Here is a 25,587-nt window from a genome sequence, read left to right on the forward strand (position 1 = left end):
TTATTTTCTAAATTTTGAAATGACTTAATTATAAAAATTTACAAGATTTTGGCATTTATAAATACAGTCTGATCTATAATGAATTCACTGGACAACATTGGCAAAGCTATTTAACTTTCTGTAGTTTTTTATTTTTCTTTTTTGTTTTTTTTTTTAGAGACAGGGTCTTGCTCTGTTGCCCAAGCTGGAGTGTAGTGGCACAATCATGGCTTACTGCAGCCTGAACTCCTTGGGCTCAAGGGATCATCTCACCTCAGCTGCCTGAGTAGCTGGGATTACCAATTTGTGTATCTTATTTTCTCTATTTGTCTTGTGCATCTCAAGCGTATTGCAAAAGTTTGTCTTTACCAAGCTGCTTACTGTGAAAGGTAAATGAACTGGTAGGATGACCTATGTAAGTGTGACTAACGGAGTTTTTAATGTTTATTTTCAGAACTCATCAATTTTCTGACCTCAAATGGTTTCCCCAGAAGTTACAGCTGCAAAGATAAAATGGGAATTTCCTTAATACCCAGAAGTGATTCTGAGTTGCACTTAAGAAAGCGAGGAGGAAAAAAAAAAGAGCTTTTAGTGATCTTGATTTATTCCATCACACTGTATTTCTCTTTAATCTCTTTATTCAGGAAAGACAGCCACCTTATTTTTTGTAGTTGAACTGACTTTAGATTAATGGCCACTTAATTGAATAACTTTTATCATTTTTGAGATTAAAATCTATTCTGTTTCAATAATATAATAATAATTCTGTTTTTATCCTTAGGCATAATTTTCATGGTCTTTTCTTAAGCACTTTTAATCAAGTTCTCATTAAGTAGTTATGAGAGAGAGAGAGAGAGAGAGAGAGAGTGTGTGTGTGTGTGTGTGTGTGTGGAGAGGGAGAGAGAGGTGAAAGTAGAGTCTTTGAGGTTTTTTTACTGTTTTATCTCTTTTCATGTTTAACTGCAGTATCAATTACATAATTCATTTTTCAAGATTAATTTATCTTACCTATAATGTGCTTGATCTAGATTTACTAATTTTTGGCACTTAACATGTATTAAAACTTAAATGCTAGTTTTGAAAAGTAAAGCCATTATACAGATAATCAATTGATGTATTAATATCAACAACATGGATTCATTCTCACATCGTATCTATTAAATCCGTGATACTCAGCACATTGCTCGATGGTTTTACTGTGGTTCTTCTATTAAAGATTGGCAAACAAAATCTATCAGTTGGTGTTGGTTTAACAGTGACATGTTAAAAATTGGAGAAATATCATCTGCAAGGCATGTGGAATTTCTGCAAACCAGGAATTATATGGAAAAAAGGGGTAAGTCAATTACCAAGATCCATACAATTATCCGTGGTATTTATTGGGCCCTATATTAATGGAAGGTTTTACATAAAAATTTTACTTAGATAAAATTTGACAAAAAGTTACTAAGAAAAACAGCAGAGAAACCTAAATAGAGGGACATTTTACAAAATTCATGACTGGTACACCAGAACAGACTTCCTTAATTTGTGAAGGTTGTGAAACGACAAAGAAAGACTAAGAAATGGGGAACCAGAGGTGATTAAGGAGATGTGACGACTAAAGGTAATGTGGTATTTGGATGGGATCCTGGACAGAAAAGGGACAGTAGTGTAAAAATTGTTGAAATCTGAATAAAGTGTGAAAGTTACACAGTAGCAAGGTACCTGAGTTGGTTTCTTAGTTTTGACGAATGTACTATAGTAATGTAAGACACTAACGTTAAAGAAAACTGGGGCAGGGTGCAGTGGCTCACCCCTGTAACTGGGGCCAGGTGCAGTGGCTCATGCCTGTTGGGGCCAGGCATGGTGGCTCATGCCTGTAATCCCGGCACTTTAGGAGGCCGAGGTGGGCACATCACCTGAGGTCAGGAGTTCAAGACCAGCGTGGCCAACATGATGAAACCTTGTCTCTACTAAAAATACAAAACTTAGCCAGGCGTGGTGGCTGGCGCCTGTAATCCCAGCTACTCGGGAGGCTGAGGCAGGAGAATCACTTGAGCCTGGGAGGTGGAGGTTGCAGTGAGCAGAGATCATACCACTGTACTCCAGCCTGGACAACAGAGTGAGACTCAGAAAGAAAGAAAGAAAAGGAAGGAAAGAAGAAGGAAGGAAGGAAGGCAGGAAGGAAGGTAGGTAGAAGGAAGAAAGAGAACTAGGTGTTAGTCTAGTGAACTCTGTATAGTACCTTTACACATTTTCTGCAAATAAAAACATGATTCCAAAATTAAAGCTTTATTTGAAAGCAAAAGCAAGCAAATATTAAAGTTTTAAAATTACATTTAGAAACTTAACATAATTCAAACCCCACACAGCAATACCAATCTTAGGAGTAAAAAACAACAAGAGTAAAAAAAAAAAATTGTTTTATTGTCTCTGAAACAGTTACACATATTATCTCACTTGACCCTTACCACAGCTTTGTGATGTAAGGAGAACAAATTATGAAGGAAAACATTTCCAGTCCAAGGTCTCTTAAATGTTAGGTCATATTGTCTTAATGTCACATTTTAACTATTTGTCCCTAAATATTTCAAAGAAGCCACTTTCATAACAGAGTGGAATCTGCCCTACTCTGTTTATCTAAGTAGAGTCAACATTTAGATTTATTTAGTGAGGATTCTCTACTTGCCTCAGTTCACCTCATGCTTTAAAGTTGCCAGTAGAAGAAAATCTGGGTGAGGATCTGGGAAATAGGAGTGAGGGCCAAGGGTACTGGATTTTGGATTGGGAAACACATTTTTGACCCAGCTGTAGATGTGATTAAATGTCATGATCCTGATTTACCACTATGTCTTCCTTCTAATATTTCCCAATGAAATTGAGGTGAGCAAGAGCTTAAAATTGTGCCAGCTACCCTTCCCAGAAAGCCTTCCAGGTTGCTACAGAGCAATGTTCTGTAAGCCATGGTCTAGCCTACCATCAATGCCCAGAATGAGCCAATGGCAACAGTACAATTTGGGCCAAAGCTCATGTTTATGATAACCATTAGTCTATCTTTTAACTACTGTTTTTTTTTTTTTTTTTTGAGACAGAGTCTCACTCTGTCACCCAGGCTGGAGCGCAGTGGCGTGACCTCGGCTCGCTGCAACCTCCCGGGTTCAAGCGATTCTCCTGCCTCAGCCTCCTGATTAGCTGAGACAGGCACACACCACCATGCCCGGCTAATTTTTGTATTTTATAATAAAAATGGGGCTTCACCATATTGCCCAGCTAATTTTTGCATATTTTAATAGAAAAAGGGTTTCACCATGTTACCCAGGCTGTTCTTGAACTCCTGACCTTGTGATCCAAGCTCCTTAGCCTCCCAAAGCACTGGGATTACAGGCGTGAGCCACCACGCCTGGCCCCTTCTTTTTTTTTAATTTTTTTAAATTTTTTCATTTTGAGACAGGGTTTCGTGCTGTTGCTTAGGCTGGAGTGCAGTGGTGCGATCACGGCTCACAGCAGCCTTGGCTTCCTGGGCTTAAATGATCTTCCTGCTTCAGCCTCCTGAGTAGGTGGCACCACACCACTCCCAGCTAATTTTTGAATTTTTCTGTATAGATGGGGTTTCTCAATGTTGCCCAGAATGATCTGGAACTCCTGGGCTCAAGTGATCCTCCTGCCTTGGCCTCCCAAAGTGCTGGGATCATAAGTGTGAGCCACCACACCTGGTGTTTTTTTCCTTCTTAAAGCAAAAATTATTAACAGGCTTCCAGTATATAGATCATTAGTGGAGAATAATTACAATTGATGTACACTTTTATGAGGTGAGTTAATTCTGTAACAAACATTTGTGCCAAAATAATTTGTGAAATCTCTTTCCTGAGAATCAATATCATCAAAACTATGTTCTCTGATTATAATGCAATAAATTTAGATAATAATTAAAAATAGACAGTTGAAAAACTCATAAACTTTAGAACCAAAAAGTGTTCACTTCATAACCCTTGGGTTCAAAAGGAAATCAAGGAAAATTATGAAATACTCAGATTGTAGATAGATCTTTTTTTTTCTTTTCATTCTGCTTTCAAACCACAAATTCATACATGGATAGATCTTAAAAACACAATGCTGAAATAAAAAAGTAATAAGTATGATGAAGACTGCAGCAGTGATTGTCAAAGGATTTGTGGTGAAGGACTAGTTTTATTAAAATTCTAATTAGCCACAGACCAGGTTTTTATAGAATACAATAAAAATAATTACTAAAAAAAGAAATGTTAAAAAATAATAATATTCAAAATATAGGCCCATATTTTTATTATGTGATTTGAAAGATATAAAATTCCATCTCAATAAGTATAATCAGAACAAATATAAATAGGAAACAGTTTCTCCATGCTAATTCTCAATTTTTGTACATAGTGCAGAAGAGTAACAGACGTTTCGGGACCAGTATTCTAAGTAACACTAACTTATAGCATAATGTCATTTGCATAATTTAAAAATACATACAAACACAAAAAACCATGATTTATAAGAATGCATACAAATAAAGAAACAAACATCAAACCTATTAAGGTGATTGTTTATTAAGGGGAAGATGGAACAAAAAGGAAATGCGAATAAATGAGAATCAATCAATCAACAGAGTGACCCAGCACAGAGCAATGAGAATGATGTACTGGGAGTGTGGTAACTCAACTTCTGTCTCTGCACGCATACACACACACACACACACACACACACATGCATGCACAAACACAAAGAGATAAATGAAACGTAGTCTTTCCCGCACTCTTGGTCTCTTTCACCAACTTATTTATTTATTTATTTTGAGATGGAGTCTCCCTCTGTTGCCCAGGCTGGAGTGCGATCTTGGCTCACTGCAACCTCCACCTCCTGGGTTCAAGTGATTCTTCTGGCTCAGCCTCCCAAGTAGCTGGGACTACAGGTGTGCACCACCACGCCCAGCTAATTTTTTGGTATTTTTTTAGTAGAGATGGGGTTTCACCATGTTGGCCAGAATGGTTTTGATCTCTTGATTTCGTGATCTGCCCACCTCGGCCTCCCAAAGCAGCTTATTATTTTCCATCCACTTTGACTCATCTTACTATCTTTAACTTTTTCTCCCTCTTTGAGCTACATCAAAGTGATAAGAAGTCAACAGGTACACATATTTCCCACAGGGTTAAATGTGTATTTTGTTTTCACCCTTTTCATCTGAATAAACTGAAGGTATCTATTACAAATACCTTGGCTAGTTTATACTAATTAGAATCAGAGCAAAACAATTTTGGATCTTGGAAAGATTTCAACTATGCTGTCCATACATTTATTTTTTCATTTCTCGCTCACTTTCAACCCACCCACAGGTATGAAACAGAATCTTCACAGGTATATTTTAAAATCTTGGTATTTGGTCAGTAAGTCATCACCCCTCTCTATTGATTCAAGAAGTCTGCTCTGTAGTTGTATGGTTTGAAGTCACAGTATCACTACACCTGATATCTTCCTTTGTAGAAGCTTCCTTCCGTAGGTTTGTCACGGTGTAAGACACTACACATCTGCTTTGCACTTCGCCTGGCTACTTTTCAGTGACTAGAGTTTTTCTGTGTCCAGGAAAATAAAGAAGAGGGCTTAGCAATAGTCTCCTGTGATTTGAGCTGTGAAAAGAATATATAATCTGTCTCTGGAAGACCCCAAACTCTTTTTTTCACTTAAAAGGTTTTTTGGTTGATTTCTCAACATAACCCTTTCAATTGCCACTTTATTTGAGGAGACATGATGCAAATGAGTCTAGAAGGGTTTTTCATGCTTTAGTTCTTACTGTAGCCTTTCAGTGCTCACCGCTGGGTATTAATAACTAAACAAGTAGAATTTTGAAATTCTTTTTTTTGTCTCTGCTTCACTGGGTTGCTAAGTGAACCACAAAATTAATATGTACTCATTATAACAAGCCAAACAATGCAGAGATATCTAAAGAAAAAGTTAGTAGCCCCTTTCTACCAATGAATGCTGGATTATTCAACATGCAGATCAAGCTCGTACTCAGGATACCTACAAAAATCAGGAGACTCCTAAATGTTTTTGAAAGAATGCTATATTTGATATTTCAGAAGAAGCATTGGACAAGTAATCATGGGAGACATCAGGAATCTTTAGACTTCTTTATATTTATTTTGTGTTTTAGTATTTTTTTGTTTTTGAGACAAGGTCTCACTCACTCTGTTGCCCAGGTTGGAGTGCAGCGGCACAATCACGGCTCACTGCAGGCTCAATTCCCCAGGCTCGAGTGATCCTCCCACCTCAGTTTTCCTGGTAGCTATGACTACGGGTGTGCACCATCAGGCCTGGCTAACTTTTTTTTGGTATTTTTTATGGAGACGGTTTTACCATGTCTCCCAGGCTGGTCTCAAACTCCTGGGCTCAAGTGATCTTCCCACTTTGGCCTCCCAAATGCTGAGATTACAAGCGTGAGCCATCATGTCCAGCCATGTTTTAGAATTTTCATGTTATTATATATTGTGGATTGGTTGAGAGGAGAACAAGTATGTACAAATAAGGATATATGTCAAGATTATATTTTGTTCATAAAATATATGTATATATAACTTTACATAATTTTTATTTTAGAATTATTCTTACATCTTAATATTTCACTTATTTTGTAAATATTTCCATATTCATAAAAAGCAATTGTGCTTATATAATCACTATTATCTATTTTATTTACTAATAAACTATCTTGCCTGTCCATTCTTCCACTGTTAAATATTTTCTTAATTTCCTACTAATATGAAATTTACATCTATATTTTTATTTCTGTATATAACTATTTTCTTTTTAAAAAATGATTTTCTTGGGATAAATCACTAGAGTGATATTGCATGAAAACTCATGAATATTTGTATATCTCTTCATAGCTATGACCAAATTGCTCACACAAAGGATTTTATAGGTTCACAAAGGATAAACTGTGTGCATTCTGGGTTTAGAAGTGGTTTGGAGGAGGATGAGATGGTAGCAGGTGAGGCTGGATGTAAGAAAGGGAACAGGAAGTGGGTGATTGCCCTTATCCTGGCAAGAGATGTGTATCTCAGCTACAATGGTGACAATCGGTATAGAGGAAAAAAGTGAATATGATAAATATTTAGGAGGTGAATTCAGCAGGCTTGATGAGTAATTGTATATGGGGAGGTAGAAATTGGATATGGGGAGGAAGATTGGAGGATGAGTCACTGTTTTTTTTTTTTTGCATTTGAGGACTGGATGGAATAGAACAGGTTTGGGAGAGTGGAGAATACTAAGCATACCATGTACTATATTCCCAAATCCAACACAATGGCTACCACAAGGAAGGCATTCAATAAATGTTAATTGAATAAATGCTTCAGGCATACACGTATATATGAAGGCTGCAAACAATGAATCGATGTTTCTATTTTCCAAAGCCTCCCACGTCTTTGGTTGTGTATCTAGAAGCTGATTTACTGTTTTTATCTCCTCAATAGGATATCTTAAATTCAGCACTCCTGATAACAAGAAAGTGAAAAGATTAAGAAGGAAATTGTGGGCCTGGCATGGTAGCTCATGCCTGTAATCCCAGCACTTTGGGAGGCTGAGGCAGGAGGATCACTTGAGGCCAGGCATTTGAGACCAGCCTGGGCAACATAGTGAGACTCTTTATCTACAAAAATAAAAATTAAAAAAAAATTTGCCAGGTGTGATGGTGCACTGTGGTAGTTGCAGCTACTCAGGAGGCTGAGGAAGGAGGATCACTTGAGCCCAGGAGTTCAAAGCTGGCTGCGGTGAGCTATTATTGTGCCACTGCATTCCAGACTGGGTGACAGAGTGAGACCCTATCTCTAAAAAAAAAAGGAAAGGAAAGGAAAGAAGAAAGAAATGTGGAAAGAAAGACAGTGCAAAGCCAAAGCTCAGGACTTTGGAACAACCAGACCCACCTCTCATAAAATTAGCCAATTACTTCCCACAATCAGCCTTTTGCTAAGTTATGTAGATTTAGCTATTCCTTAGAAAGTTGGCAAATGAACCTGAACTCAGGCTGCTAAAAAGTCAATATCCCTGAATCAGAAGGAAGAGATGGTTCCATTCAGCTCACCTCATGACTAGTGAGGGATAGGGCAAATAGCTCCCTAAAGTTCTCTGCTCTGAGTTGTAGTCCTCTCAGAGTGCCCAGGTCCCACCACAGGTGTTTGGAGCTAAAAGGTTCTGCTGGGAGACTCCCCAAGCAGCTTTCCTGTCTCCAGCTGCACTTTGGATACCATGCATCTTAGTTGTGTGGCTGTGACTCCTGCTTAGTGATTATGTTCTTGTATAGAATATTGTCAGTTTGGGTTGCTGTATTTTGCTGTATTTGTCCTATATCTCCTAGAGGGCAAAAGCCATAATTGCTATTTCGTTTGTAACTCCCAAAGAGTTAGGCATAACATTGAGCATAAAATGAGGACTCAATTACTACTGATGGTTGCCCGATTGTAATTAGTAAATTGGCAAAAAGTGGTGGCTTTTAATGGTTAATAAAGGTACCATGTATCTAGTCTTAGGAAACAAAAGGTTTATTGAAATGCATGTAGATAAATTATCATCAGCATAAAACTGTTATGGAGTTTTCAACATGGGGTCTTTTGCTCTTAAAATGAAGTGAAGCTTTGCAAGTCCATTGTCCAATAGGAAAAATATTATATCTCTCTGTTCAGATAAAGTCCTTTAAAAAAGTACATCTCTTTTGAAACGGTCTTTTAAACGTCTCCAGCCTGTGAATATATAACAAAACAAAAACCATATTAAAAAGATATAATTTTCTCCATTTAAAAAGAAGAATTAAATAGGAATGATTTAGGGGTAATAAACAAGGAAAATACCTGGGAATTTGAGACTCTAAAATGTTCTCCTATTTTATTAAGTACATACTAAAATATTTGATATAATAAAAATAATTTACCAAGACAAAATAAATGACAAGTGGTCATAAAAATGCAAATAAAGTCAATCATTTTATTATTATATATTTAGGAACAAAGTTGAAATATTGTCTCCTCAAATAAACAATTTTTAAATAATTCTGATGTCAGTAATTTGGAAATACAGTCCTAAATGAGTTTGAATTTCCATTGAAGGCTAAATATCTTTAATAGAAGACTTGAAATCAATAAATATAGTCAGAGAAAATAGGAAGAAACTTTCAGAGAATTTCTGAAACTTTGTGGGTCAATAGAAATTAGCAGGTAATTTTCTACAAATCATCCTCAGAGTCATATTCTGTTTCCACAGGGTGCTCTGGTCTGACCTTTTTGGCTCCCCCCAGGTGGTGTTGCTGTCCTTCTCCAATGGTGAGTCTGTTGAATGGGATTATCTTCATAGTGGTTTTCTTCATGGAATACCACCGGGTTTTCCAAGTGGCCCAAATAATGCCATTATCATAACCACTAGGAGTAGATGCTTTTGAGTAAGTGCCACCTAAAACAAGTTGTAGATGCACATATCATTATTCTGGAATCTTTTTACCTCTGCTAGTCTATGAAGAGCTGTCTATTACGAAGTGCATTGCCAGTTACATAAAATTTATAGCATTATCTGCTAACTGAAAATATCCCCAAAGATTCCTAAAATATCAATTTATAAAATAAACATATTATTAAACGACATCTGTGCTGTGACTCATGGTCACATCCACACTTTAAATTTATTCACTACTAGTAGGGCTAGAAACCCAAAGTTCCCTAATTGGCCTCTTTCCCTAAGCTTATCCATCCTGGGCTCAGCTACTGCGGACCATCTTTCCTCAGGCAGGTTAGAAGAGAAGGAGCCACAAAATTCCCGATGAGGTCATCTCAGGTTATTTGAAAGCACAATTTTATTGGTTGATTGAGGAGCTTTAGGAAATGGTTCTGGCATGTTATTTTATGTCTCCATTATAAAGTGCAGCCTCTGTTGATTTGCCTTCTCCTTGTCCTCGGGAAGCAGATCTCGTGTAATTCTGTAAAAGGCTTGTCAGAGCACAGCACTGGCATGAACTACAGCTCTGGCATGGCTCCCCGGGTCACACAGATCAAGCATTTTCCCTTAGAGTTTCTTCTCATTATATGGTTTGTGAGTGCAAAGATAAGTTATGTTTCTCCAATTTAAAAATGTTGTGAAAACCAAACAGTTACTTTAAATAAACTTTGCAAAGTTTCCTAGTTGGTGATTGGCTAGGACATCAGGAGGTAAGATTGCTCATCTTGGTAGATGAGGAGAATATGGTTTGCTACAAGCCTGGAATGGTTTGGAACACTGGTTTCACTCATCTACCCAGCAGATATGGTGGGCAAGCCCTACTGATGCTAAACAGGTCTGGTCTGACTGTTTGGCTTTCCCCAGGTGGTGTTACTGTCCTTCTCCAACCGAGAGTCTGTTGAGTGGGATTATCTTCATAGTGGTTTTATTCATGGAATACCACTGGGATTTCCAAATAATGCCATTATTGTAACATGGATCCTTTAGCATCGGTAAGGCTTCCCCACACATAACTGCTGGGTAGGTGAGTGAAACCAGTGTTCCAAACCATTCCAGGCTTATAGCAAACCATAGCCTCCTCATCCAACCCCCATCCTAAAATAAGTATCTATTAACCTCAGACTGGTCTCTTCTCTCAAGCTTTCACAAACCCCTGCCCTTACCAGTACTTGCCTGCCCTTTATTCTGTTCCTCCAAACACGTGCTCACTGCGTGTATCTGACACAAAGCTCATGGGAAGCCAGGTTAATGTGTCAACAAGCATCCATACAGTAATGTTAATCCATCCAGATCACATATGTGGTATGTCTAAAGGAGATACTACAACCCACAGTGCCAGCTTTGATGGTGATAGTTTCGCATATAATGCCCAACTACTGGATATTTTGCAGCAGGTGGATTTCTTTAGAGGGGCTAATTTTAGGCATGAACTTGGTATTATCCACTTCCAGTTTCAAAGAACTTAGTTGAAATAAAGAACATGACGAAATCCCTACTATCTTTATAAATTATTCTTCATTTCTTCATATGTATTTATTTTTTTATGAAAATTGTATACACTATACATTAACTTGGAATCTAAGAAAGGAAAACATACCTTGGTAATAAACTCCATTGAGATGGCCAGCGTGACACTTGTTCATCCACCAACCAGATCCATCCTGTTCAGCACAGTTGCCTTCAAACTTATCATTGTCATTGTCCCAGGTACTGAACTGCATGCCATTGTGGGATGTAAAAAACTTGTCACTAGGATCATCGCCAAAATCAAAGCCATCAAAGGCATCTCCAGCATCTCCACCAGCGAAGTAGGCATATGTTAGGCGGTACTTGTCAGCTTCAGGTCCCACCTTGAACATGGCATAGTCTGCAGTACTGAGAAGAAGGAAATACAAGCATCACATGCTGACCCTCCTCAGCGATCTCAGAAGTTCCCTCTTTTGTAGGACAGTTCCTTGGAATTTTTGACTTTGTTTCTTAAGGCTGAAATTTGCTCATTGAGTAAAGTTTTTTGCAAATCTGGCAAGAGGCAATAGAGATGTGAACCAGTCCACAGCTCATTAACACTTCCCGGGATGGGCCTAGAAGCCTTTGAAGCATCTCAGTGAAAACTAATGATTGCACTCACTTGAATGCTTTTTTGCTTGTTTCATTCCAAGATCAAATCCAGATGTGTAGATGGCTCTAATTTCATATTTCCTACTTTTATTGAAATGTTATGTGTTGCACACACATTATCATAGATCACAGAAATTATCTGACAGTGAGTGACCCTTAATTGTTGCACAAAACTTGAAGGAGGTACAGTTCCATTAGCCACTCATACCACCTGAAAGGTTAGGTGCTAAAAGGATTTTCTTTCTCAAATCAGTGTGGTAGTGGCAAGAAGGAGAGCTTCTGAGGGCATTACACAATCAAAGTCTTCCCTGTGTGGTCCAAAGCATGTGAGCTGAAGCAGTTAGAGAGATTCTTTCCTGGAAAAAAATTGTTCAAGTGGACAATACTTCTATAGAGTGGGGGAAAGGATGGGCTTTAATGAATGAACAGAAATTTCCAGAAAATATTTAGCTTCTTTTCTAATCTCCAGTAGCTGGGAAATGGAAGGTCCTTTCCTAGAAGAAGGTCTACTGACTATAGCACTTTCTGGATTAGAAACCAATCAAGCAATAAAAAAAAATCCATGTGTTTGAAGACAATATATTTCACTATTCCTTAAACTTAACAAGAGGGTTGGATATTTTTCTGCATTTTAATTAGGTAACAATGCCTAAAACCTTCAAATATCTCAAGCAAAAAGAAGCCTCTAGATCACCAAAAGGGCTAGCTGGTTTAATTTTAGGGCAGCTCATGATTTGACAGAATAAATGGCCATTAAGGCACTGGGAAGTCTGAAGAGGATGTATTTGCTTTTCAACCAGGATAGTTGTTAAGAGGACAGGCTCTAAACTACTTGAGTTCGAATTCTACCTCTACCACTTATCAGCAATGTGACTTTGAGCAAGTTAATCCGTAAAATGGGATTAATAATAATACCTGCTTCATGAAATAGTAATTTGGACTAGATAAAATTATAATTTTATGCTCAATTTCTGGGACTGATTAAAAGTTCAGTAATTAGCTATTATTCTGAATGGTTCCAGGGAAATTAGATTGTACCAATACACTTAGATTCATCCTGAATAGAATTTACCTTTTTGGATTGCCCAAGAACCAAACTGACTCCTGGAGAAAATGGTGGCTGGATGTGCTGTTTGCATTTGTCAGGCTGCATTTGCCATTGTCTATTGATAGTTGGAAAGTGCACATTCCAGGCAATCTTTACAATAAAAAGTTAGAAGTCATTTCAAAACAGTACCTGGTTCTGCCATTCCAGTCTTCCAGTTCCACTCTTAATGCATATGGGATGGCAGACTGTGTGCTTATCAAATGAATCTTCTCATTTCCCAGCCAAAATTCTGTTGTGCCAGTAGGAGACAGATGTCCAAATCCTTCTTTATATTGAATCCAGTTTTTCTTGAAATCCACACTGCCATCAAGTCTCTAATTACACATTTGCATGGGCAAAAGGAGAAAATAGACTATCAATGCATGTAAAGAGAATGCTATCAACATTTTGCCAAAAATATGGAGCACTAGTTCTATAAATTCCCAACTAAGTGATCTTGGCCAAGCTACCTCAGTTTCCTCATGTATCAAATAGGAAAAATGATGGTTACTTCTTAGGGTTGCTGCAAGGATCGTGAGAGAGAATATAACAGAAATACTTAAGAGAGCTCCTGGCACATCATAAATTCTAAATTAGTGACAGTATTAAAAACACACCTAGACGACTTCAGAACTCTAGCTGGATATTACTGATTCTTACACTTATGATGGAACCCATTGCTCAATTGTTGTCTGGCAACTAATGCTTCCACCATTCATTCCCTCTGAGCACCCCCTGTAGGAACAGTTGTAACAGTGGTGGGAGGTAAACAGAAAGTAAAGGAGCCAAGATTCCTAGTGGGTATCAGCAAGTGGCAGATGCAACACAGGTTCCTTGTCTTGGAGCAGCCCAAGTATATCCTCTGGTGTGTGAAAGGGTGGTGGTGGTGGCGGGGTGGTGGGGGTGGTGGGGTGGTGGGGGGTGGTGTTGGGCTTCATCGTCTTGTGATGGGCAACCTCAGGTCTTGACCTACCTGACAAAAGAGTTTCCTTCTTTTTCTTTGTCACTGTGGTACTATGATTATGTGCCACCATGAATCTACAAAGTCAGTGCTAGTACAATATAGAGTCAAGTCACAAACTCTGAAACTATACTGCCTAGGTTCAAATGCTGACTCTGTTGCTTATTAGTTATGTGGTCTTGGGCAAGTTATTTAACCTTGTGTGCCTCAGTTTCCTTTTTCTGTAAATAGGAGTAACAGAAGTACCTTCCTCTTAGGGCTATTGCAAGGATTAAATGAGCTAGGTTTTACAAGGTGCTTAGAAAAGTATCTGCCATATGGCAGAAACAAGGTAGGAACTTATTAAATACACATGGTGGGGAAAAAAATACCTTCTGAAACACAGTCCATCCATTTCCAGACCCATCAATTTCACAGTAGACTAAGAATTGCTGGTTAGCTTTCAGAGGTTTGATAAAGTAAAGCCCGCTCTGTTTAGCTCCCTTATTGGCAATGTCTTGACAATCTAGAGAAGGAGAATCAACTTTTATTGTGGTTTGAAATGCAGGTAAGACTGTGCCAGCCTTGAAAAACAGCTTTTAACATGTAGTAAACTATTCATTTTCCAAGAATAATTTTCTTACTTTTCACATCACTGTTCCTTTTAAACTGTTTTTTAGCTATTCAAGAAAGGTCTAGACAACTGAAATTCTTAGACTTAATGGGTAGCCACTTTCTAAACTATTCCTATACATTCCAGTGCATACTTTCTCCTTTACATTATTTACTTTGATGAACCTAATCCCAATATAACCTTCATCAGTTACCTCTCCCAGTGGTATCATGGATTTGCACCGTGTCTTTGCAAGGTTCCTGGCACTGTGCTTCAAGCTGGGCTACCTTCTCTTTCAGGTTAGCAATCTTTTGATTATTTGTGTTATATATTTCCTGCAAAAATCTACAAACAGAAACATAAGATAACAAAAATAAGAAGACAAAAACAAGTATTCCTTTCAGAAGAGTAATTTTATATTTTCTTTGGAAACTGCTAACTATTTTCTTAAGAATTACTTTCTGATAAATTATTCCATTCTTGGGGAAAATGTAAAATTATATTACTAAATTAACATGAATTAAAATTACAAACTTTTTGAAAAAGAAAAACAAACCAAAAAATCAATTAAAACAGGAATACAATGTGGACCTGAATCTTTTTACTTAGAATGGGGCATATTGTCTCAACTCCCAACACAAATAACAAAGTCCTTGTCAATAAGCAAATGTCATTGACATTTTGCTTTTTACTTTATGCATAAGGGGCAGCAGATAGCAACCTGCAAGAGTGATGAGACTGGTTAATAGGAACACCCCCTGATGCTTTAGAAGCAGGAAAGGCTCAGTTCAGTAATTCACACGTGCTGAAGCAGTATATCTTTCACTTGTGGATCTACTGAGGCTATACATATAAGCTTCAATCTAAAATATAACTTACACAGGGACATGATCTGGAACGTTATTGTACGTAAAATAAAACAACAGATACTTCCCCTTTCTTCTTTAATGCTTCTGGTTACATAGCTTTGGGAATGGACTGGGGGAAGTAAAAACCCTCCTTTTGTAGTTACTTACAGGGTGGCTTGTAAATATTCAAAAATGATAGAAAACTGTCTACAGTGCATAAACTGTTCTTTCTTTGAAGTAAAAAAGGGTAGACAAACTATTTGTCCATGTTTTCCCTCTGCCTTGTCTTAGGCAATTTCTGTACAATAACCTCCTTCAACTTCAATGATGGACAATAATAATGCAAGTAATAATAATAACAATAATAACAAGGGCCCTCTGATAGCAAAAAGAGGAGAAATCGTTCCTGGGCTACTTCTCCCTAGCTACTATTTATCTCAATTTCTCAAGCTGCTTTGAGAAAAATTTAGAAAAAAAAATTGGGGAAAAATATTAAAATCATATCTGAGACCTTATGTTCAGAAAGTTTATGAGTCCCTGAGAAGCTGTTAACAGAGACATTCGCTTCCAAATGAAGGGAAGAGACTATGCAGGTTCATTCTGCAATGATCAACATGAGCTTTGCAATGTTTGCTACACTTAGTCTCTCAAGACATGTTTCTTCCTGCTCCACATTCAATATAATTTACTTTAGGAGCCAAAATCCTTGCTATGCCTCTGCTTGCTAATTTTTTTAGCCACCAATTTGTCAACATTTTTATAAAGAGGATTTTATTTTCAACACCCAAATTCCTATGAGATTGATTTTATGTTGTAAGATAAATGGGGGATGGGGAAAAAATTTTCAGTAAATATGGTCAAACTAGCATTTGAAGTCATCTAGAACATCTTTCTTCAATGTGATTATTAATAAGCAATCATAACCCAGTGTAATTTATATTGCACTAAAAACTTCTATCTCTACTATGCTCAACATAATCAGGCATAATGTCGCTGGGATATTATAAATGGGGAAAACACATTAAAAATTACTTTCACTCAAGTATAGAATATTAAATAAAAACTAAATCAGTCTTGCAGAGAAAATTAAAATAAAAATCCTTACCGAATACTTTGGTCATGTGTTAAAATCAATGCTTCATATTTCATAATTTCTTCTAACATTTTCCTGGACTTCAGAGTAGCAGAGTCTATCGTATCTGTAATATAGGATCAGAGACATAAAAATCCTTAAGCAAATAGAACAACTAAAACCACAGCAAAAGAACTTCACAGATTATTATTATAATTTTTTGGTCAGTAGTCTTTATTTTCTCACTTGGTTTTGATGATTCATCAGGATTATAACTGAGTTGGATTGCTTTTATCAGCACTTTGACTTCTGACGTTTTGTTTTCAACTTGATGTAAGATGTCTTCCAAAGACTGTAGATCCTTGTCTACTTTGATTTGATAAGTAGACAGGAAATCTGCAATGCCACAGGTAGTTGGACAATAACTACCCTGAAAATATAACAGTGATTAAAAATGTTGACAGATGCTACACTTAAAATCTATTAAGAAAAATAGGTAAAACTTAGACAATGTTTTTAAAAAGCTGCAAGTGCCAGATGAGATTTATGAGGGAATTATTTCTATTCCTCTGCCCCTCTCCAGTTCACACACAAAGGGAGAAACATAAAAACTACTTACGAATCTTTCGTCTAAGATGCAGCAGTTGTCTCTGGTAGCAACATACTAGAAGAGAAAAAATACAGAAATTTCACTGGTTTATTATCTGTTTTGTTTTCCAGCTTTCCATTTAAAACAATGTTTTGTGAAGAGCACACTTACTGCCACACATGTTGAAGAGAGAAATAAAAGAGCATGGAAGTAGAGAATTAAATTCCTGGGGTGCAAGGACCAACTCATGATGTCTGAGTGCCCGGAGCTCCGAGCCTTGTAGTGTCAGCACTGTCACTTCTCAGGCTCCAACTGTCCCTTTATGTAAGCTCCTGGGATAGCCAGGACTGCAAGTGGCTGGAGCTGATCACGGGGCCTCCTTACCAGAAGGGTGGGGAGGTCTTTCTCGTTCCTTTTTCCTCATCCTGGCCCCCAACCTATACTGTCAGTTTCCCAGATTTTGCACACAGGTTGAAGCTCCTCCTTTTTGGCCCAGCTCAAGGTTTTTTCTCTGATCCAAAATTATCTGCAAAGGCTAGTGAAGCATTATCCATTGCTGTGAGGAGGAGGGCTGTCCTGGAGGCTGTGTGATGCAACTTCTTCCAGTACATGGCTGAGAGCAAACAGATATGACCTTGAACTGAGCAAACCTAGTCTATCCTTAAGATGGGGCCTGCTGCCATCACCTGAATTACCAAAAGAACTTTCTTAGCCCAGGGATCAGTTAACATTATTATTTTAGCCTAGGGATCAGTTAACATTATTATTTCTAACCTGTGGCTGTGGCAGGAGGAGACTGACTTCCCCCATGTCCCAGTTCACTATTTCCAGGAACGAATGACCCTGGAAATACATTCCTGTCCGCCTGTGTCGACCATGTTCATAGGCTCTCAGTTCTCAGGGAGCTTTTGAGCTCAATCTTCCCTTTGTCTGAAGATGGGCATGGCACCCCATCTGCCACAGAGAAAAGAGCCAGGAGCCCACTTATTGTTCCTGTGGTTCCATCAAGCTATCTCAGAGGAGAGAAAAATCCACCTCCCTTGTATCTGAGGAGAGTAGAGGCATAGCTGAAGGAAGAGGGACAAAATGAGACGCTGGGGAGGGGCCATCATGTCTGTTTGGCCCTTACAGCGTCCTTGTGTTTGGGAAAACATGTCTGTCAACACTGCCTATTGAGAATTATCACTGTGCATTGCACTATTATTAATGTCTCTATTTTTGGTTATCCCTCATGTCTTCCTCTGGAACCAAGCTTATTATAAGTTTTGATGAAATATGTTAGTGGGAGAAATGCCTCCAGTTTGAAAGAAATACTAATACTTTAATGTTTAATTCTGTCTTTACAAAGGTATATTTATGTGATTCAAAAACAAAGATAAATGTTCATATTCAGTAAATAATCAATAATTATAACAAAGTGAACACATCAAAACCAGATTTGTTGCTTTTCTTCTCCTCCTTAATATATCCCTCTCTGACTTAGCAGTTATTGTCAATCATATCACCATACCACCAGCCAATTAAGTCTCACAATCTTTCTCATCCATCTTTTCCGCTCAGCTAATCAGTTGTCAATCAAGTCAGTTGAATTAAACATTAAAGTATTAGTATTCTTTTGAACAGCTCTACCTCAGATAGCATTTGTAGCAACCTTATACGTATACATGCTGTATCCATTGCATTAGATTGTAAACTGATTTCTGTGGCTACAGCATCTAACACATATAGCTGTACTTAACATAGTTGTAGTTAACACTCAATAACTATGTAATGACTTGAATCAGTTGCCTCTGTGAAGAAGTATGGTCTGCAGAGGTGGAGGACAGGATTGGTAAAAAAGGCTTTATTTTTCTCTGTAAACTTTCTATATTTAAAATTTTGAATGTATATAAATATTATCTACTAAAATATATGTAATCAAAATATGTAATTATTGATCATTCACAAAGATTTACATAGTACACTGATAATTACATCTTGCTAACTTTTTAATATGATTTGAATATGAAAGGTGACTCAGGCATTGCCTTTGCCTTCAAGAAGTGTATAGCTCAATTGGAGAATGTATGAATAAATAGTTGTTAAGGCTCTGGAGTCCATCTCCTTAGGTTTGAATCCCATCTTTACAATTTACTGGCTGTGTGACTCAGTACAAGTTACTCAATCTCCTTGAGTTCCATTACCCATGTCAGTAAAAGAGAGATAATACTTATGATATGGTATTTACTTAACAGGGCTATTACTAAGATTTAGTGGGATAATGTGTTGAGCACATTACCCAATTCATGGTAAGTGTTAAGTAAATGTTTGTAAGGTTTATGAATTACCAAATGTATTTGGTATAAAATCTATGTAAATAGGAAACTCTTTTAATAGAGCTATTATTGGTAGATTTGGTTCACAGGAAACAAGCATTGTTGTTCCAGCTACAGAAAATTCTCTTTAATAAAAAATCTGTTGCAACTAGCTGCAGTCTCCTTCTGTAAGATTCCCCAGAGAAGAAAGCACCTGGTTGTTTAGTTTAGGAAATTCTATCCAAATTGATTTTACCAATCAAAGATCAAATGATAATATAAATGGATTGCATGCCTTGTGAGAAGGTATACTTCCTATCTATAAGAATGTTCAAGCCAAGTGTGTTTAGACAGAGCATGTCTTTGTGTTTTTTTTTGCTGAAGACCATAAAATATTAGTTTGTTGAATTTAGGGTAACAATTCATGCAGCCACAGATTGGGTTTTGAGTTCCTTAATGTCATAAAGTTTCATTGGTTGTGTAAGATATATAATATTCACAAAGTTGATAAACATTTGAATTGAGGACATTAGAAATTCTATCTTATCCCATTTTAGAAGTGGAATACTTGTATTACAGGCTTTTAACTGACTTATATTGGAATCTAGATGCGTTATCACAATTTTAGAGAAAAGAATTTCCTTTTACTACAATCTCAAGTCCTAAGTCCAAATCATATAAGACAAGATGCTTGCTCTCTGAGAAAAAAAAATGGTCAACAGTGATTTAGCGGTCTACATTGGCCCTGCATTCAATCTAGTATCACTTAGGCTTATTAAATTTTAACTAGTTTTTTCATGTTTGGGCCAATTTTTTCTTTGAAAAATGATAAATGATTGATGAATTCCAGGAATGAAGAATATTTCTTAAATCACAGTTCTTCTACTTCCAGGTATGTTTTTTGAGATAATAGCATAGGTAGTATTTAAGCCAAAATAATCATTTACTGTAACTCTGAGGTCAGTGGGCTTGTTTATTGAAACAATAATGTCCCAAATTCCCTATCATCCAACCGTTTGTGTTCTGATTTGAAAACACAAATCTACAGCTAACAGTCTTCATGTATCTTGATAATTTACTCTGTGAGCCAAGTCTGTTACATTCATCTTTGCTCCAAAATTATTTGCTGAATTTAAATTTGATTATGTAGAAGACTTCTTGACCTAGTGACAAATGATATAGGCCCTAAGGAATAATAGAAAGAACTACCAATTTTGAGCATCTTCTTTATGCTAGATATTATGTGGTAGTATAGTTTTTGTTGTCAGGTATATTCTCTCATTTAATCTTCACCACAAGACTAGGAAGTAGATATAATTACCTGTATCTTATAATGAAAAAAGAAAGGCCTAGAGATGTTGTATAACATATGCAGGGTCAGTGTGCCAGAACAGGAACTCAAACCCATGGGGCCCAATGCCTCTGCTCTTAACCATGAATCTTAATACAACCATGAAGCTCTTCTTAATTTAAAATAATATACAGATACAAGGTGTTATGAGACTCAAAGTTATTCACTGATAGAATGGATTTTAAAGATGTGTGTATGCATCTATATAAGTGTGTGCATGATTATTTGAACATACATTTACATCTATCTATCAACTTATCTATCTTCTTCTCTGGGTTAGAGACAAGATTTTGTGAATAATCTTTTACAGTCTTTGAGTATTTCTCAAACCTAGATTTGTGTTGTTTTATGATTAGCTTGTGTTCACGGTCCTTTTTTTCTCTCTCTCTTTAGAGATGCAGCCTAGCTTTGTTGCTCAGTCTGGCCTCAAACTGAACTCCTGGGCTCCAGCGATCCTCTTGCCTCAGCCTCCTGAGTAGCTCGGACTATGGGCACATGCCACTCCACCTGGCTTCAGTCCAATTTTAGGTGAAAGCAGGTTTTCAATGCTAGCTGCATGGTTCAAGTTTAATAGGACTTGATAAATTGAATTCCGTCAGTAGGTTAAAGGGAGAGACAGCCACTGCGTGGTCAAGGAAGCTCAAACCAATGGCCACAATGATATATCTGTTTTTCTAACAAGTAAACCATTTCTAGATCTAAGCTAAATTTATAGCCTGAACCCTCAGAACTGGATTTTCTAAAAACTAGCAGAAAGAAAATGACCTATTGGCATATTGAAAGCCAGTCCAACCTAATAGTAAAAATATCCCATTAAGGGCAAAAGAGTTGTCTGTTAGAATATTTGCTTTGTGTATAAAAATAGCCCAGGGAAAGTGAAAACGCAAAAGCTTTCTTGGTAGTCTATGAACAATGTGCTTTTAGTTTCACTATGTAAATCAAAGACAAAAACAACATTGGGCACAAGTAAAATGGACTCCCTCACTGGCAGCAGAACAGCAGCCACAGGTTGAGTTTTGCACTTCTTAACTTCATAAAGTTTCATTACATGTGTCATTTGGGGGATCTGTCCTAGTGGCAGGGATGTTGAAAAATCTCTGCTGTAATTGGAATTTAGGAAATTAAGTAACTGGGTGCCTAGAGAAAGAAGGATTATCCCATTGGGAATTACAGAGGCCAAAGAGGCTGGAAATTAGGCATTTTTAATATTAGTTTGAGACTAAGGAATGATCTGAGGTGCCCTGGATTGAGACAAATTGGAACAGAGAAGTTGGATTTAAGTGTTTTGCTGTGCTACATTAGTATCTGCTACTGGTTTGTTTGTGTTTTCCATCTTTGTGTAATCTACGATTTCAAATCTCTCACCCCATGAAAGAATTTTCACTACTAAATATGATTAGCAGGAGATTTACAAGAGCAAATGAGTTTGGGGGAAGGAAAAAAAAAACACCAACAGCCAAGGGGCCAAGTTATATTCACAAGAATGTGCTCTGGAAAGAAGAAACTTTTTAAGCCTTTGAGTAGAAATACTGGCCTATGTTGAAAGTGGACAGGCCCTGCTTGAGAAAAATTGTAGTTATTTTGTTATATAAACTATCTTTGGAGGAAAATATACATATATATATATATATATATATTCCTAAAGAAGGAGAGAAAATAAGAAGAATAGAAAATGCTATCAGATCATCAAAGCAATTCAGTCATCTTATCTAGCTTAACGCACACATTTGCTTTAACCTGCAATTTTGAATGAGGACAACCAAAACATTTATAAGATTTAGATCTTTGTTTTAAATTCTAACTACTTGGGTTAGTTTATTGTCTTAGTGTAATTGCACTATAGTCCTTTCAAAGTTAAATCCATATAGGATTTGCTGTGTACAAAGGCTAACTTTCTATTGACATTTTGAAGGACTTTGCTTCATCCACGAAAGGTGACATATCTCTGTCTTCTTCAAGTGTAGATTTCTGTGTATACTTTACCTTGAGTGGTGGAGCAGTGACCTCTGCTAAGTAAACAAAGACACGATTTGCAAAACCAGATTAAGTCAAAGACCCAAATATTTATTGAATGTTGTGCAAGAAACCCTAGAGTGTAAACCACACTCTTGATGGATAACGCTATGGCTGCAAGTTACCAAGGAACGGTCTGGCTTCAGGGCTGACCAGAGCAAGCTCATTCACAAAGAAACAAGGTTAGGTCAAAATTTAGAACACTGCGTTTTACCTTTTATAAACAGCAGAGAGGAAATTCTGTTGACCAAGATCCAGGAAGCTGATTGCTTAATTATGCGTCCTTCTGGGTCGGAAAACTACCTGATATTTACATATCAATACTTCCTGTGGATCTCACTACGCTTTATAAGGTTAATTTCCTCATTAGTACTTTATTGATATTTAATACTACATCATCTAATTATGGCTATCGAAGGCCCCATACCCCTCCTCATATTAACCTGATATGTTAAGCCATTTCTAGCTCTGACCGAGAAACTTTATAGAATTTATCTAGGATAATATCTAAAATAATGCTGAATCAAATATGCACCACAAAATTTGGCTGCCGGGTAACTGCACACTGTCCCACGGTGTTCCTCTGCTGGATGCTCAGATCAAAGTGGTCATTCACTTAGTAAATATATATTGGTCATATGCTATTTGCCAGGCCCTGTTCTGTACAACGAACCAAAGTCCCTGCTGATAAGTCTGCATTCTAGTGGAGAGAAAGAGGATATAAACAAAATATTATATAATGTCAGTTGGTGACACAGGCTGTGAACAAAAATGAAGAAGGATTAAGGAAATGAGAGACTAGAGGAGGTGCTGTCTTAGATATGGTGGTGGGGCAGCACTCTAGGTTAAGGTGACATTTGCTGGGTTTCTGGTGAGGCTAGTTACAAAGCTCATGGCTGGCTCACTATTGCCACCTGCAGGCCCCAATACATCTGGAGGATGAATGATTTAAAGCCAACAGACACATATTTTTTTATTTAGAGCTGTCAGAGATTTGACAAGTGTAGGTAAGTAATAGAATTAGAAGCATACTAACAGAGGCACACTGCGCAAGTTAGCCAGAAAATACCACAATGACCATCTACACATTATTATTGAGCTTGCAAGTTATGCCATTCTCCTCATCAAAATCCTCTGAGGAATTCCCATTTCCTATCCAATTCAATATAAACTTCTCAGCCTTGTTTTTAAGCTTCTCCAAAAAAAACAAAAGGCCAATATAACTTGTTAGTTATAGCTTATAAATTGGATTGAGGTAGCGCATCCCATAAAATTTCAAAACTTTGCCTTCATGAGGCCGACATAAAAGGTATTTTAATTATTATACAATTATTATTATATAATAATACCTTAATTAAATACCTTCATAATCATATAATAATACCTTAAAGTAAATTTTATGTAAGCCTCATGAAGGCAAGGATTTTTAATCTGTTATTATCTGTGGCACTTGATCAATGCACCCAACAAATATTTGTTGAGTGAATAAAATATGTTTTACTAAAATATTACTAATTACTAAATATTACTAAAACACTAACATAAAATACTAAAACGCAGTTTGAGGCAGAGAACACGACCATTAAGCAGATAACAAAATCAATCAAGAAAAGGAAATACACCAATTTCAAAACCATCTGTTTCAGAGCAAAAATCTGTAGCAAGGCAATCAGATCTCACAGTGTGGGTCAGTGACAGGGCTGATGGAGAGTACCGGGGAGGGACCACGGTGATCCTCCTGACTCCATTTGGGTGGATCAGGAGAGGAGCGAGACATTCACCGTGATTTGTTGACTGAAGGAAACTTTATATGTATTTAATTTTTGGAAAACTAAAGCAAAATTGTGTCACATTTTAAAACAACTCCAAGTTTGAATGATAAACATAAAATAGAGTGGGCAAGTTCTAGACTATCACAACACTAGGAAGAATCGCGTAGAGCCGTTAGTCACTGTTTCTCCTGATTTGCTCTATAAAATATAAGGAGAGAAGGCTCCACATAGGCCTCTGAACCACTCCTGCTTGACTGGAACAGGTGGGCTGCCCTAACCAAACAGTACAACTTTAACAAAGATCAATCAAATCCTAGAAGATGGGGAAATGAGGGAGTTTCTAGCGTTGTGTTGTGCATATTCTCTAGAATATGCAGAACTAGGGCTAGAGTGTGTCATAGAGAATGCAAGGTAACCTTCACCTGACCCTTTACTTAGGTTTGTTTGTCTTGGTCCCATGCTTTAGCTCAGCTCACTCAGCTGTGCTCCAAGTCAGCAAGTGGTCATGACCTACATTTGGGACACTATTGCAGGACCTTGTGTCACCCACTGCACTCCATTTCTCAACTAGAATTTGCAACTGGGCCTCAGGCTGCCACAGCCTCTGGCTACTGTCAGGAAATGCACCAGTGCATCCCAGCCTGGCCCCAGCACCCAACCTACTTAGGTTTGTTGTGGTCCCTTCTTTCTCCATTCAGGAATCCCTCTCTACTTCCTGCTCTCCCAAGGACAGGATCTGGTAAACTCATATGAAGTAAGGTAGGAAAGACTGAGCTCGCCTAAGGTATTACTTCTACCAAGACTGAAATTTAAACTTGAGAAAAACCCGGAAACTGAAAACATCAGAATCTAAAGAGAGAATTTTACAAAACAGTCAGCTATTAGAAGAGAATTACGGGATCAAATACAAATTAGGTAACTAAGAGCAGTTGTATAAAGCCATTTAATGATGTAAAGACAATGTTGTATTTCTATTTTGAGTACTTGGAATTTCTTCTAAGCGACTGTTTCTTAAAATGCTCCTTAGATTACTCTGTTTCACTTTGTTTAAAATGTTAGCTTCCTCAGCCCCTTTCCAGATCTACCAAAGAAGAGTATCTCGGAGTGGACCCCAAGAATCTTCATTTCATTAACAAACTTCCCCAGATGATTATTATACACAGTAAAATAGGAGAACCACTGCCCTACACAGGAGAGTAACTATACCTGCTTTACCTAAGAAGGCCTTATTTCCATTAGACAATCTCAAATCTTGTATACTTCCTCTTTGTTAGAGTATTTAATACTGAAGTTATGCCGTAATCATTTCTTGTTGCAAAAAGAATTTAAAAACCAACTGTATCAGTTTTTTTCTATTGAAGTTTAAAATTAGATTTTGGTAATTCAAAAACAAAAAGACAAATACAGCATGTTCTCAGTTATAAGTGG

The 25,587-nt window shown here is 37.3% G+C and overlaps 1 protein-coding gene across 2 annotated transcripts; it reads right to left on the minus strand.

The window, feature by feature from the left end:
• Window positions 1–8,499: 8,499 nt before the first annotated feature.
• FGG (fibrinogen gamma chain) lies at window positions 8,500–17,177 on the minus strand. Of its 2 annotated transcripts, XM_030816258.1 has the most exons (10): window positions 16,901–17,177; window positions 16,760–16,804; window positions 16,387–16,570; window positions 16,174–16,267; window positions 14,435–14,565; window positions 14,000–14,133; window positions 12,818–13,002; window positions 11,060–11,337; window positions 9,254–9,423; window positions 8,500–8,720 (listed from the first exon to the last, which is right to left on the minus strand). In XM_030816258.1, the coding sequence occupies exons 1-10, from the start codon at window positions 16,976–16,978 to the stop codon at window positions 8,706–8,708; spliced, it is 1,314 nt and encodes a 437-aa protein (XP_030672118.1). In that variant the 5' UTR covers window positions 16,979–17,177; the 3' UTR covers window positions 8,500–8,705. The 2 variants fall into 2 exon arrangements, with proteins under 2 accessions (XP_030672118.1, XP_030672117.1); XM_030816257.1 differs by having other exon boundaries at window positions 8,537–9,423; window positions 16,901–17,025.
• Between the last annotated feature and the right edge of the window lie 8,410 nt (window positions 17,178–25,587).

Source organism: Nomascus leucogenys, chromosome 7b, assembly GCF_006542625.1.
Source record: "Nomascus leucogenys isolate Asia chromosome 7b, Asia_NLE_v1, whole genome shotgun sequence".
NCBI lineage: Eukaryota > Metazoa > Chordata > Mammalia > Primates > Hylobatidae > Nomascus > Nomascus leucogenys.